At 38.7% G+C, this 15,382-nt stretch overlaps 1 protein-coding gene across 4 annotated transcripts in view; it reads left to right on the forward strand.

Moving 5' to 3' along the window:
- The window catches only part of LOC136445326 (inactive tyrosine-protein kinase 7-like), a 31,606-nt gene extending 20,881 nt beyond the window's left edge, over positions 1 to 10,725 (forward strand). The window contains exons 4-9 of one of the 4 annotated variants that reach the window (XM_066443283.1): positions 2,226 to 2,525; positions 3,708 to 3,876; positions 4,362 to 4,432; positions 5,945 to 6,136; positions 7,230 to 7,332; positions 10,147 to 10,240. In XM_066443283.1, the coding sequence (XP_066299380.1) occupies positions 2,226 to 2,525; positions 3,708 to 3,876; positions 4,362 to 4,432; positions 5,945 to 6,136; positions 7,230 to 7,330 (833 nt within the window). In that variant the 3' untranslated portion in view covers positions 7,331 to 7,332; positions 10,147 to 10,240. Of the gene's footprint in view, positions 1 to 2,225; positions 2,526 to 3,707; positions 3,877 to 4,361; positions 4,433 to 5,944; positions 6,137 to 7,229; positions 7,333 to 10,146 lie in introns of all 4 variants that reach the window. The other 3 variants (XM_066443284.1, XM_066443280.1, XM_066443281.1) reach the window with 3 other exon arrangements.
- Positions 10,726 to 15,382: the final 4,657 nt, after the last annotated feature.

The following is a 15,382-nucleotide window of genomic DNA, read 5'->3' on the forward strand; positions in this document are numbered from 1 at the left end:
GGAGATATCTCTTTGCCGAGCGTATGTACGCGGTTTACTGGATCAATCGCATGTTGGAGAAATAAAAGTATAGGCGATGCAGAATCAGTCATGTAAACTTAACGAGCAGTGTACAGGGTAAATGTAGTTCACAGTTATCTAGATAAAAAGTACAAAAGAAACATTTTTGCAAAAGTTACTATGAGTTTGGATGTAGTAAGCTGACTCAAATGGATTTACATAGAAAAAATATTCGCATATCTATCCATTTATATGTTAATTTATGTTTATCTATATCTAGCTATCTAATGACTATCTATATATGCTATGGCTTTATATATATATATATATATATATATATAGAGAGAGAGAGAGAGAGAGAGAGAGAGAGAGAGAGAGAGAGAGAGAAAGAGAGAAAGGGAGAGAGAGAGAGAGATAGGAGGATACGGCTATAGATATATAGATATAGAGTTAGGTAGATAGTTATATATAGATATATCCAAATACATGACATTGTGCACTGACATTGAAAGCACCTATCTAACTACGGAAAATGTTCCATGCAGAAACGAAGTTACATAGGTGACAAGCGACATGGCTGTTATTACAGCAATAACGTACAAAAGTATTTTCTGCCGATGTTATATTTCACATCTGTTATACATCTAAATGTAAATGTATCGCAGCCTGTGTGATTCAGCAGGAATTGAAAGAGCTGTTGATGGAAATATCAAGGACGACCTATAATAAAAGAAGGCATTGGTGCTAAATGATAAATCATAGTTTTCATAGCTTCACGCATCTTACCACTATACTCATCTATCATTCTACACAGGCAATGTAGTGTAATGTGCGAACTACTTTTAATAGCAAAGCGCATGGCGAGTTTTCGTCGTCGTAAAGAGTTAATGCACGTGATAACACCTCCATACCTACCAGCTGTTACTACATTCGTAGTCTCCTATGACATATTCTGGAAAGTGACCTTTAATAACCTTTTTGATTACGAGGTAAATGTTGGACTGTTAACAGTTTATTGACCCAAGAAAGCACTGTAATCTTCATATATCAGGAAATCGATGCTATAAACCAAGCTGTCGGAGACAATTTCAACACCCGACACCCCTTAATGTTGACAATAACTAGATGATAAACTGCAGTCAGTTCCTTTTGGTAAGCAGATCGATAGCTACGACCTCATAATGCGTCTGCAGGGATTGAAAGACCGTTGCATGGTTATACAGGCTAGTGCAGGTAGACTTTGACGTGTGTAACAGGTATTTCTGATGTCCAGCTGTACCCATCTTGCACTGATACAAAATAAAACCACCCCATGGCATCAATGTGACATCTGGTCAGTAGTTTATTTATTTATTTATTTTATCTATTAATCTTTAGGGTGGTCCCTCAAGTTAACATTGTAACTGGTTTCCAAGGGAGCCCTTACATCACATGACAAATCATAACAAATCAGGACACAAAAGGATAACTTAACATATACTTAGTGAGTAATCAATTCACAATCGTATAACACAAAGGAGGAATGATCAACTATAGGAGTAATAAATCAAACAAATCAGAATAATTCAAAACAATGACAACTCAAAATCACAAAGGTCATTCAACTGAGGGTCAGAGGTCAAATGTCTTTCTAGCGGTCAAGGGTTAAGAGGTTTGTATGTTTATCGGAGACTGTTTAAATCTGGCGATTGATGAAGCTTGTTAGATACTAGGATTTAACGTGTTGTAGGTTTAGCAGCCCTGTATGCAAAAGTCTTCCATAAAGTGTCACATTCTTTTTTTATGTAGCATCCTGCAGCAATAAATTAGATAACGAAGGTCAATATTGCACCACTTCGAACGTTTTATCAAACACATGTTTCCTAAAGTACTAAAAGGAAGAGAAAATTAATAGTGCAGGCACTTGTATATGATGTATGAAACTTCTAATGATACCAGTACCAATGCAGAAAAAGTGCTCCGATTCGAAGTCCGGACTGTATATATAGACCTCAAGTAGCCTTATCTTTCTTTTATCATTTATGTACATGTATATTCTGTATATGACAATATGTGCACGGTGATCCTTTGTGTCATGTAGTTTTGTCAAGTCATATTTTTGAATGGACCACAGGAAGAGTAGCTAATAAGCTAATTGTGGATCCTAGTAAGCTCAAACTCAACTGTATTACATACTACGATGCTACAGCAGAAAACTTATTTTCCCTCCTAAAACTTGTTTGTAGATCCACCGGTTGTCCTCAACATCACAAGTCCACGCTACACAACCGTGGGGGCAACAGTGACGTTGTGGTGCATCGTAGACGGCAACCCAACCCCCAAAGTCCTTTGGTACAAAAGCGGAAACTCTCAACCCATCGGTCTCTCCAGCACCTTGGACCACATCGTCTCGTACTTAACGTTACACGACCTCCAGACATCGGACAGCGGGGAGTATCTCTGCAGAGCATTCAACGGGAAACACCGGAACGACTCGAGAGCAGTTGAGCTGACCGTACTTGGCGAAGGAACAGCCTCGTATTCCAGTAAGTAAGGTGTATTAACCAACACTTTGAACATTGACGACGAGGATATCCTTAAGATAACGAATTTTCCTTCTTAAGTACTACTCACAGGGGTAAAATAACGATTTCATTGAGCGGGAATAAGAAAGCTTTCAAGACAAGGTACTTGAAGCCGCTGCTTGCGTTTCATAGGATTTACTAAAAGGCCTCGGGGAGACAAACTCATCTATATTTATTGTAAGGCAATTCCATGAATTCTTGATCAGAATGAGTCCCTTTGAAAACGAAAGTGACGCGATGTTCTGAAAAACTAAACGTTTGAGCGAAGAACGTGTGAAATGAGTTGGACAGATGTAGACGTATTGCATACAATATTAATGACACAGTGATTTGAATCCAAAACAATACTGGGAAATGCCACCACAGCAATCTGCATCTGATTGGTTCGTACTATCTGAAGCGTCTATTAGGAATGCCCGTCAGGTGGTCGATAGCTTGGACCGTAGAGCACAAATTCTTGTGAATATCTTTATCTTGTGCGTCATAGGAAAAATGTCTCTTTGACACAACCTAAGACAAAGAGGAGGGGGGATATAGACTCAGTCATATTTGGGGAGAATTCTTGAAGAAGCGCCATCTTGCATCAAGCAATAGTCGACTCCTTTCAAGTCCCGATAAAAGCAGCTCTGGAGTTATCAATATCAGATTGGTGTCATAAGGACATTTGTTCCAACACCAAGCCTTGTACTAGCATGACGTCAACAAGATGGATACCAAACAGTTATTACAGATAGCTGTAATTGATTCTACATCGTGAAAGTCATTAACTCAGTATTGCGCCCCCCTTCCCTTACGTGCTTAGTCCAGTGGTTAGCGGCCCTGCTTCTGGAACTAGAAGCCCGGGGTTCGATCCCGGCTGTGTCGCTCATCCGTCATGCGCGGTACCGGAAAGGGTCGCAGTCTTTAGGACGGGACGTTAAGCCGTGGTCCACTGTTCATTGTCTTTGTCGAAATAGAGCTAGGGAGATTTCCCCGGTACACTTCTTCTTCTTTGGCAGTCCAGTCTCGGAAGACTATCTGTGCGCCTGTAAATACTGTATATAGCACCTGTCTTCTCTGTCACGGCCAGTGGAAGATTAGCTCATCTGTTCATTGAGTTCATTTGAGCTAAACTGGTTTGAGATCACTTTCCTTTCCTTACAGACGACACATCGTCCAGGAGAAGGTGGTTAGAATTCTGGAGCATCATGGGAGGTGCTGTCGGCGGGACGGCTCTGCTGCTGACGTCACTACTGGTCGTCATCGTCTGTTCGAAGAGCAAAGGGAGGAGAAAGCCCCGAACCAAACACTGCGGGAAGAGCATCAAAGCAAGGTTTGATGATGAATGGTTTATTTAATTAAAATACATCGCAGCCTTTTGGAGGGTCTATGCCGAGAGCAGACCAGCCTGGCGAGCCCTATGCACGTCTGCAGCCGCCATGCATCAGACACTGATGCCTGCGAACCATTGATTGATTGATTGATTGATTGATTGCAGCCTTTTGGGCTGAATTGCGTATCTCATAACAATTTTAAACAAACAAATCATTATCCTTTAAACACCTACAGCAGATCAAGGTCTGTACATATGAAATACACATTTTCCTTGTATGATCATCGCAATCAGTGATAAAAAAAACTAGGCAAACGTAGTAATTTTAAAAAGTCCCTTTCAAGTGTACTAACAAAGACCAATATTTATAGGAATCAAAGAGGTTGGTACGTTGCTTGCATGTTAACGTATTACCTGGCTGTTCAATGAACGTGTCAAATAAGGGATTGGTGAGTCTTTATATATGTTTTTTTTGTATTTCAAAGGTCGTACAGACTGAACGATGGGACCCTAATGCTCCAGGGGAGCTGTCCCGGGACTCTTGCTAGAAAGCCAGGTATACAACGTCCCTAAAGCCCCCCTCTCACTGGACCCGCGGCACGCTGGCGGCGTCGCTGCGTCCTTATCTGCATTTGTGTTACCCTTGACTTTATACTGGGAATAATCATTCAAACGTTTAAGTATGACCAAAAAGACAACAAAACACACAAAGCTTTGGCAAAGGTTCGTTTTTTGTCGATGAAATTCGTTGAGTGCTTTGTCCATTTGATCGGCCGCCAGCGTGCCGCGGGTCAAGTGAGAGGGGAGTTTTACACTGTAAACTGAAATAGAGTGATTCCACTTCATATCAATTGTTGGTGCCCTGCATTTCAGTTGATCGTACCTCAATCGGTAACATCATGCGTATTTTAGGAACATTTTTATTGATCCTGCTGATATCTTCTTTTTCATCATTTTCGAGGGTATCAGATTAAATCTAAATGTCAAACAATGCATGAGCTTCTCGATTGGGTGAAACGCAAATAGCTGCTTTCCCCTCCGTCTCCGACTTTGTAGATCGCCCGAAGCTCACCGAATTTCAAAATCACCCAAGCGCGCCGTATTTTCCAATGAAAATCTCGGGCGACGTCCGTCGAACACTAAAATCCAAAAATCCCCCATGAGATGGTACCATCTCTTGGACATGAACGAAGTCATTATCGACTAACCTGGTAAAAGGCCAGTATTTGGATCAACCTTTATTTCTAAAAATCGCCCAAAGCCCGCGTAATCGACAGGACGTCGGCCGAAAATGCACATTTGAAGCTCGCCAACACGTCGGTCGAGCTGAATTTCTTATTTGTGACGGGGGCTTTATGACGTGACTCTTTACCAATCTATGCTTTTTAAAGAAAGTTATGATGACTGTTTTAGTCTGCATTGTTCGATGAGCGATTGTCTATGCCCGATGTGATTAATAAGAACATAATAATGGTTGAGCAAACTCATCTCTGATGTCAAAAGATATAATGCTCACGTCAAGCAACGCTAATGCTAGGAATGCTATAATGCATACTGATAAGCAGTACACATTTATTTTGAAGACGGAAGGGCATTACTGGCACACTCAATATTGAAGAAAAAGCAAAAGTATTTATCATGAAAATTAGTGATTATAATAAATTCGATATCTAGGATTGTAATAGTAATACCTATGTTTTGCCTTTATTATGATCCTGGCACTTGTTAGCACCTAAGGCTATGTATCGCCAATTATCTTTCCTTGTATATACTCTTATTTTCATCATATATAATTATAGATGGCTTTCCCTGCCCTTGTTTGTGATTTGCTGCTGTTATTTATTGTCATAAAGTTGATATTTTCACTTGTCTTTAATGATTCATTCAACCTGACCTTATCTATATATTATTGTGCATATTTATAGCTCCATGAATTGTTTCTTATAAGCCTATATACGAACTGTCCAAGACACAATGGATATCACCATGCATTCATTTCATACCGTGCTGCTGTCTAGAAATTATTTGTATTCAGTGAACATCATAGATGATGTCTCTTTTTTTTCAGAACGAATCTTGGCAAAGACCGTGTCAAGCTACAAGCCTCCGGGAGACGGTGGTCTGACGCTGGAAGTAGATGACATCGTGGAGGTGCTTCACAAGGGCACCGACGGCTGGTGGTACGGCTTCTCTCGGGGGACAGTGGGCCTGTTCCCCGCCTCTTCGGTCCAGGTCATCGGTGGAACGGAAACGGTGCAAGGTGGGGGAAAGAAGAAATCAATAACGTGTTATGGCTATACAATTCACAACAAGCGAACCATTGTGGCAATCACAGGCAGTTAGATTAAAGATAGATTAGTCAATGTGCCTAAGCTGTGTGAAGCTATTTGGTAGCTTTATCTGGTTCATTTAAGTAACATGATTAGATCAGTATGTGTGAAGGTTTTCCTGACCGTGGTGAAGATGGTATTTGGAAACAGATAAAGGATGATGATGAAGATTCAACGACGTCGGTTTGATGCTGTATGTAATGGTGAACACAGCGGTACATATTTTAAAACCTGAACGCAATCTAAGACTTTAAAAGTACGGCGTGCATTAAAGCCTGCATCGCTGAGGATATACATCAGAAGCAGATCTTAAAGAAACAGGTCGTAATCTTCATGCATCTTAAGGAAACTGCTCGAGACTTAGGCTTGGGGCTTGCTTTTAAGGGCAGCGGTTTCCTTAACTCATGTCTTTCTTGAAAGGAAAGGATGGTGGAAACGTTTCAGTCTTAATCCTCTCGTCATTTCTTAAAAAGGTTTTCAGAGCTAACCTTTGTAAGGAGCCTTACAAGAAGATGTCGGTCTATGCATACAGTAGCCCGTTTATTGCTACTTCATTGTGATGTAAGCTTTCACTTGGATGGCATTTCGTGAAGTCGTGAACGATGTGAAGCGTGTTGCTGTTAAATTTAATTATTTCTGCCAACCTAATTCTACATAGGTTTCCGATATCACGTATTCCGGAAACTGCAGCATAGTAAAACCGTTTCTTACCATATAATTGTTACTATGTGGTAAATCATTTTGTCATTATTTTAATTTGGTGAGAAAATTACATTTTTCTAACATTTCATCATATCATTTCGTAGTCATTTGAAAATGACAATGAAATTTGTACTGAAAATGGCCGAGATGATATTAGATTATGACCAATGAAAATGGCCTCAATATGCAATAATGTTAAATCCTCCGTTTTTCTATCATATTTCCCATCACATCATCCAATAATTCGGTATTGTTATTATGTGCTTTGACGTATGATTTTTTTCATTTATTCTTATTGAAATACTAATTCATCATCTGGAGTTTCAGGATACCATTCCTTGAGAAGAAGTCACAGTCACAACGACGCAGACTGCCACAGAAGCAAACAAGGACATTTCACAGTGAGCATTGTTTGCAACTAGTGGTGCGTACCTAAACCCAAGTTAAGGTTTAGGTTTGGACTCGAGTCCAGAGGTTAAGGTTCGGACTTGAAAGTCCGGACTCGAACCAATGGAATATGTGTGCTATGAATATTGTTTTTCCTGTTTCATGTAAAATTGCATATTGGCATATATTTTACATGCAAACTTTGAAAACTATAATATGCGTAATTATATACAGTCAGTAAGTTCAGTTATAAACAAAAAAACAGCAATGTTTTCATAGTTTTCCTGTGCAAATTTGACGATCTACGGAAGCTTCAAGATGGTTCAAATAAAAAAGGAGTGTAAAAGCGATAGATTTTTTTTTTCAAGTCCAGACTTGCTTCCAGATGTATTTGTTTTTTAGGACTTGAACCTAAAGCTTAGGAACAGGTCCGGAATAGGTCCGGGGTTTAGGTACGCACCACTATAATTCCAACACATAATATCTTAACACGAAACTTCTCCTGAGTTAGTTATTTTCTTCGCTCAATTCAAGGCCGTAGGGGGGGGGGGCACTTTTTAAGCTTTGAACTAATTGACGTGATTGGTTTAAACTGAATGTGGCTAAGGTGAGAGATAGCGGTGTACGTTTGTTTTGAAGGTAATCGGGGAAATAGTAGTGGGCTGGGAGGGAGTTCCATAGTTTGGAATAATTACATAATGAGAATTTCAAATAAACTGTTCTCAAACTCTTTAAATTTACGAACAAATATGTTTAAGTATATGTAGCTGCAACAACTGCTTACTAAAATCAATACATAGAAAAGTATTCAAGCATTAACTGTTTCGGCTTCAGCAGAACGTAAAGAAGTGTCATCGCTGGGCCACGGCCTCATCTTAAAATTTTATTGAATTTTATATTGAACGACATGGTCAGGTATGTTTTAAAGGAAAGCTACACAAAAAATTGAATATCCTACTATGCTATGATAAATATATTTCAAAGTCAAATTCTTACTTCAAGTTGTTTCACATAAGTCCGTCATAGTTTCGGGATCTTCCACCATTTGCAACTTATGCCGTGTTGACGCCTTCTCACCTGACAATTTTGGTACACTGAACACTGACGCCATATGATTCAATCATCATGTGAAAAATTTAGAACACTGACGCCATATGATTCAATCATCATGTGAAAAATTTAGAACACTGACGTCATATAATTCAATTTTTAGGTGAGAAGGTGATAATCTAAGTTGCAAACGGTGAAAAATCCAAGAACTATGACGGACTTATGTAAAACAACTTAAAATAAGACCTTGACTTTGGAATATATTAAGCATAGCATAGTAGGATTTTCAATTTTTTCTGTAGCTTTCCTTCAAGAACTGGTGACCAAAATTGCAATAAGCAGTCCATATGTTGCTTTCAAACAAAATCCTATGTCAGATTACATATCAGGGCACTAGAAATTTTGTTTTTTACTGAACCGACATCTTGTGCGGTGCCAGATCCTACAGGTTAGACTGGGGTTGTTTTTCATAGTGTAAATGATTGGCAGCCCAACATCATAAAAAGGGCCCCATAAGGGCGATAAAAGAAACCACCCAGTCTAGTTACTGGATGAAATACGCAATTTATGGCTTTGTGGTAGCAAAACAGTTTACCATCTCTTGATTGAATTCACCAATAGGCGTCTCCAAAATATAAATCGGTTTGAGTGCAAATAGCTTGTAGAAACATGTCATTAAATGGAATCAAAGCAGTTTGTTTTGTTGTACTTCAGATGTTTCAGATGTTTTTTCTGTCATTCTTTTGAGGTCGCTGTTTCTGCATGTTTTATATATTTTTGATAAGCCTCCTTAGCAAGATCTACATGTCTGCCCTTTTTTCTGGTGGTATATCAGTACTACTGCCCTAGGTTTCTATTGCACTTGGGTCGTTGTTGTCAACGTATACGAGGAAGGTTTCATTCAAAGTCATAAATCATCAAATTGACTTATTGCTCGTTGCAGTAGATTGGATCCTAAACTTGATTAGTACGACGACGTCTTGTAAAATTATACGATCCATCATATTTTGGGTTACGATTGCTAAAACGACCGTGGCGTATGACGGGAAAAGCTTGTTGGACGACCCGGGAAGTTTACAATGTCAGTTTGTGGATACTGGAGGGCTGGCTAGAACTACCTTATGCCATTTCCTTCGTAAATGTATCTCGTACTGTAGTGCGCATTTATTATGAGAGTGACTTGGTCTTGTACTTGTAAACTTGACAATTGCAGTAAATCAGAATTGGAAATCTATGTTTTTTATATTTCATTTGTTCATAATTCATTTGATTGGGGTGAAAAGAATCGATGATGGCGTGATATTTGTTAACATGCATATTTGATACGCCAAAAATAGTTACTCAAGCAACTTTTTGAAACAGTCAGACCTTTCAGATTGCATCCGCTATCTTCCGTCAGATCTGGTAGAACAAGGTTTGCATGCCAAACCTCTGAATAAATATGTAAGTGAAGTAAAGACAATTTCAGATGGTTCAATAGAAAAGCAAGTTAAGACAAGGTGTTATCCTTATGAACAAATCAGCTCCTGTTGTTTTAGGAGCTAATGTGAATCGTCTGAAATTGTCTTTACTTCATTAACATATCTATTCAGAGATTTGGTATAAAAACCCAGTTCTACCAGATCTGTCCTTAGTCACTGACGAAAGATAGCGGAAGCAATCTGGAACGTCTGACTGTTTCAAAATTTTATCCAGTTGCTTGAGCAACTTTTTGGGGGTATCTTATTACCTGGATGTCTAACCTTCATCAACATGCATATTCATGTTCAAGTTGACAATATTTTTTTCTCTCATACAAAAGATTGAAGACCACATCGTTGCAACTACTGCAATGGCCCCAGAGAAAAATGGCTGCCCGGACATGAGGATTACCATGGAGTACTAAATAACCAATGTAAGGTTGTAACTTTGTACATGAGATCTCGTGAGAAATCACGAGAGTTTGGGAGGATCTGGAGACAAGCAAACTAATGTACAGAATGTCCTTTGGATGACGTAGGCTGTTCAAAATGTGGCAATTTTAAAGAAAAAAGATCGACATGTTAAGCTCAAACAGTCCTTTGGTAAGAACCTGTGATTTTTTGTGTTAAACCTTTTACAGACCTTTTTCTATGAAAAAGTGTGTTACTACCTTTTTTACAGCTAGGCCGCAAACATTCTTGGCTACACGGGCAAAATATACCTTTTAGGAAAATGACATATACGTTGACAATGTTGACTATACGTTGTAAGGATATGTCAAATCACTGTGCTGAATGTTGAATTGCGAAGAGCCGCAGCGCAAGGTACAGTATGTACATATTACTTAGTAATACCTTCTTGTATCATCCTAATGCCTGGCATTTTCATGTGAATAAAACATTCAAATTGTAACGAGAAACGTTAAATAATGCCTCTTTCGTATTTGCTTTATTATCATTGATATGAACAGTAAGTCCTTTATGGAATATGTGTCCCCAAACAAAGCAATGTTTCTTTTAGTATTACAAAGTTTGGAATGCCTACCAACATACCATCACGAAAATGCCAAAGTCACGCGACGTATTATTTCAAAATCTAAAATTTCAAAGATTATTCAAGTTACGAAATATTGAGTGATTATATAACCTTTCTATAGTGTTCAACGATACATTATTTCTTCTGCTCGACTTTCATAAAATAATCGAGGGGGCCGTTTTTTAAGACAAATCACATTGGATTCCTGTTTAAAGGTTTATACCCCGCATGATAAGCGTCTTGCAACATGTAGTAATTTCCAGTGCACCAATTTAAACATCATTTACATTCTGTGGCTTTTTACACAAAATGAACAGTACCGGCCCGGTAGTTTGAGGGTATCATTGGAATAGCCGTCCATCTGTCGCACACAATGCAGGTGTCTTGTAACCGAATGGGCTGTCCCATTTTCTCGTCTGCGGTCGGTTCTGTCACAGCCCGCTTGAAACTTCTACGTCATCAAAGTCATAAGACGAATTTCACCGTTACAGTGTCCCCACCATTGTCAAAACCAAGATCTATTCCCCATATTGCTCAACAACATAATATGGTAATTTCGACCCTTTCTGTCCATACTGGAAGGACCAAATTGTGAAGGACACGGGCTAAAAAACAGTCAGGACAGGACTGCTTGCAGGATCCTCCTGGAAAGCAAGGGGCCAGTTTCTGGCCTGAACACGTAGGCAGTAGGCAGGCTGTCCTTACAATCGGGTGATATGTTTACGTGACGGGGTTGAGATATCTGTTCCAGCAACGCAATCACAACACACCGGCGAGAGATGAGTGTCCTCGACAGCTTGATGAGAGTCATCCGTAACGTCCTGCCATGACGTCAAGACAATTATAGATGTCGCTAGGAGGCTTTGTCTAAATTCCGGTTCCGTGATAACTTGCACATGATTTATATACGTGATCACTGAAAAGCAGGAAAAAAATATATTCACGCAATACAAGTACTCAACTACTTCTTGATGGTAGTTTCATGTTGGTAGAGTACCTAAAAGCATTACGATCAGGACGATTGGAAAGTATATAGACTTGGTGATGACGATTTCTTGAGAGTAAGAGTGAGAAAAGGTGATTATGAGAGTAGGGCCTAGCGGAGATGATATTTCTGATATCAGAAGATGACCACTTTCTTTATCAAGAGCAACGTATTTTGGTACTCACATCAGCGGCTACATGTTTGGGTCAAGATTTCGTGCCTGTCCTTGCGTCAGATGGCTTTTTTGAAGCCGACCTCAATTTTCCACTAGACTTGCTGCGCACACCTTACTCCCAGCCATGTTGTACATTGTACCCTAGGGAACATAAGGCGTGACAAATCTAATATTTTCCTATGAAATATTCATCCTCCGAAATGTGAAGATCATCAATCCACACCCTGGAGAAAAACAAGATCTTCGTCTTGACACCGATCCGACACATACAGGCTTTGATAAAATGACCATGTCGATGTCTTTGACCTTTCAAATCGATTACAAGCTGTTTCAAAATGGTATGGTAAATTTTCCTCCAAGCAATGAGTGTTACAGCAAATATTCTTTGACAACTATGACATTTTGGTATTCGATTGTGAGACAAAATTCACTGACATCTGGCGACATTCGGTACGGTCGTAGACATTTGACCTATTCGTGACTATAATACACAAAGAGAGACTAACGCAAGGAAGCTATTACCAAGCAAAAATTCCATAATAAGCAGGCTTAATTCTCCATCAAGAAGGGCAAAAGCCATTTTCTTCTTCACAAACCGCTGGCGCCATCTTCTTTACCGCGACCTCGGGTGAATTTTTGCTCCCTTCATCTCCTGATTGCCTGGCATCTTTGAACCCAGCTTATTGTCGCCAAAGAAGATGGAGTACTTATCTCGAGACGGTTTCTCCTCACAAGGTGTCGTCTTGCGCATTTCTCTATAGTTCGTACTCCTATAAGGTCTCGAAAGGTCACTTATCAGCTCCAGATTCGTGGAATACTCTTGACAGTGCAGAGATATTAGTTAGGAATAACCTGGCAAGCATTATAAACTCTGAAAGACGATCTAAAATGGTCCTGAATACAGCTACGAGCTGAATTTTTGACTGGCTAAATCCTAAAAGGGTTACCTACATATATGTACAAGAACAACCATAATGCCGTCTATCCGCTAATAGAAACGTATCTCATACCTTTGATTTGTGTTGGCAACCACAATAATGTATGGTAAAAGTTAACAGTGTATAAAATTATGAAAATGTACTTTGCCAGGTCTTTGAAGACGAAACCATACTTTTCATAATCTCAATGAACTAACTAGATTCCTATCATTGCTTTTTATGCGACGATGATTAACAGACGCTTCTATTAATGAAATTTGGAAGCTTGGGATTTTTAGTTGAATTATAGAAGATTGAAGGTTGATCTTCGTGACCTGGGTGAGATATCCCGTATTTCATTGAGGAAAATGAAGAAAGTAACACAATTTCGTTAGTCAGTATCATATAAAATTGACAAATTAATGACGAATAAAAGTTGATGAAGGAACCTTTCATTACGTTAACTTGCTACTTTGCGCTTTGTAAAGGATGGTTTCTAATAATTTTATTCATTGGTTTATTCTGTGTGGAGAATTGGACATTTGATCTCTTTAGTTCTTTGTGGGCATTTGCGTATTAAACCTTTTGATACTGTCTGAACGAACATGGATCAATAAAAAGCGGAGTGTGCGACAATTTGGATGGTTCCATTGAAGATTACAAGTACGGAGGAACTCTGTTCAATCTTTACCCTTCAGTGAGCAGCCAAAATTGAACATTGTCACGTGAACACAAGACAACTTTCGTTTTGATATTCTCTTCATAGTCAAGACCTAAAGTTACGTGTTTACCGCCCTATTTTGTTACCTGTACTTTTACAGAAATAACACTACCGTTGAATATACCTTAGGTGTTGTATTGGTTGACCTATTTTCTAAACTGCTCATTTACAAGAACACCGTTACCACTACATTTTGGATGTTAAGGTACGTACTTTATTTCTGCATACTTGAACATTCATATTTCATATCTTAGACCTTGATTTTTGTTTTGTTTAAGCTACCCTTTTTCCTTTTCTGTATCTTTATCTGGATGTTATGTGATTACATAATATAACGTGTCTACTGCACATTTCATACCAAAATAATTGTCGCCTTACTGTCTAACCTGTTCTTTGTGAAAGACGTATCTTTATTTTTATCTTATCAATAGTGAGTAACACAAATGCTAATATATGCAAATCTGCAGCCAGATCCGATATTCACGGTGCAGCGGAAACAGGAAATGTGCAGTTGGCTGTATTTGTGTGATTTTAACTCGACCTTTTGCGGATGATGTCATTATCATACTCAGTCTGGCTGTAATACCTTCGATTTTTTTTTCACGGGCTATTTTAAGATGATACATCTTTATTTTTACATCCCATTCCCTGGTAATTGATCTTAAAGAAATACAGAGAATTTTGATACACGTCCGAAACGCACTCTTTCTTAAAATAGCTTTTCCAAACCGAAATGATCTACAACAACAATATTTGCGAATGGGTACGTTTTAAATCATTGTCTTTTCAACTCAGGAAATACATTGGTTGATGTCGGCGTGATTCTAACATTTGATACATTCCTGGACATGCAAGAATGTATTAATTAGCTTTCCGAACCAAAATGATCTACAGCTACCATTTTTGCGGACGGGTACGTTTTAAATCATTGTCCTTTCAACTCAGGAAATATATTGGTTGATGTCAGCGTGATTCTAACATTTAATACATTCCTGGACATGCAGGAATGTTTTGAATGTTAGATTTCAAAACCGAAATGATCTACAGTTAGCATTTTTGCGGATGGGTACGTTTTAAATCAATGTCCTTTCAACTCAGGAAATACATTGGTTGATGTCAGCGTGATTCTAACATTTAATACATTCCTGGACATGTAGGTCACGTGGCAGTAGCGTAATTGGACCCTGGTGGGACGTTTTTCTTCCAGAAGAAGAATATTTTCCACCGAATAATGAATCAACGAGGGTAGGTTTATGGATAGGTTAATCTTTATACCCAAGGCGAGAAGCATTTAGGACACCCTGTAGATTTTCCATGGCGTAAAATACTGTGTTGGGTCGAGACAGCGAGCATCAAATTTGGCCAAAGTGGGCAAAACGACCCTTGGGTGCTGTATGAAATAATTTGGTAAGGCAAATATGTGTTGACTTTTTCCTTTATGGGGGCAATTTCAAGTAAGAACCATGAACCACTTTGTTTTCAATGGTAAAAAAAAGTCTTAATCTTTTGGCTACTTTTGACAAAAAAATTCTTTTATCTACATCATGGGTGATAAATCACTACGTTGGAATATTATAGAAAATAGACTTCTGATATTTGGCAAATTTTAATAGAAAATCATATTTCCACATTTTGAAGATAGATGATGAATCACTTCTTTGCAACATCATCAAAAACATTAAATACAACTTTTAATAAAAAACACATCACAGAAGATTAATCATTATCAAGGCATTATCTTTT

The sequence above is a fragment of the Branchiostoma lanceolatum genome, chromosome 11, assembly GCF_035083965.1.
Source record: "Branchiostoma lanceolatum isolate klBraLanc5 chromosome 11, klBraLanc5.hap2, whole genome shotgun sequence".
Lineage (NCBI taxonomy): Eukaryota > Metazoa > Chordata > Leptocardii > Amphioxiformes > Branchiostomatidae > Branchiostoma > Branchiostoma lanceolatum.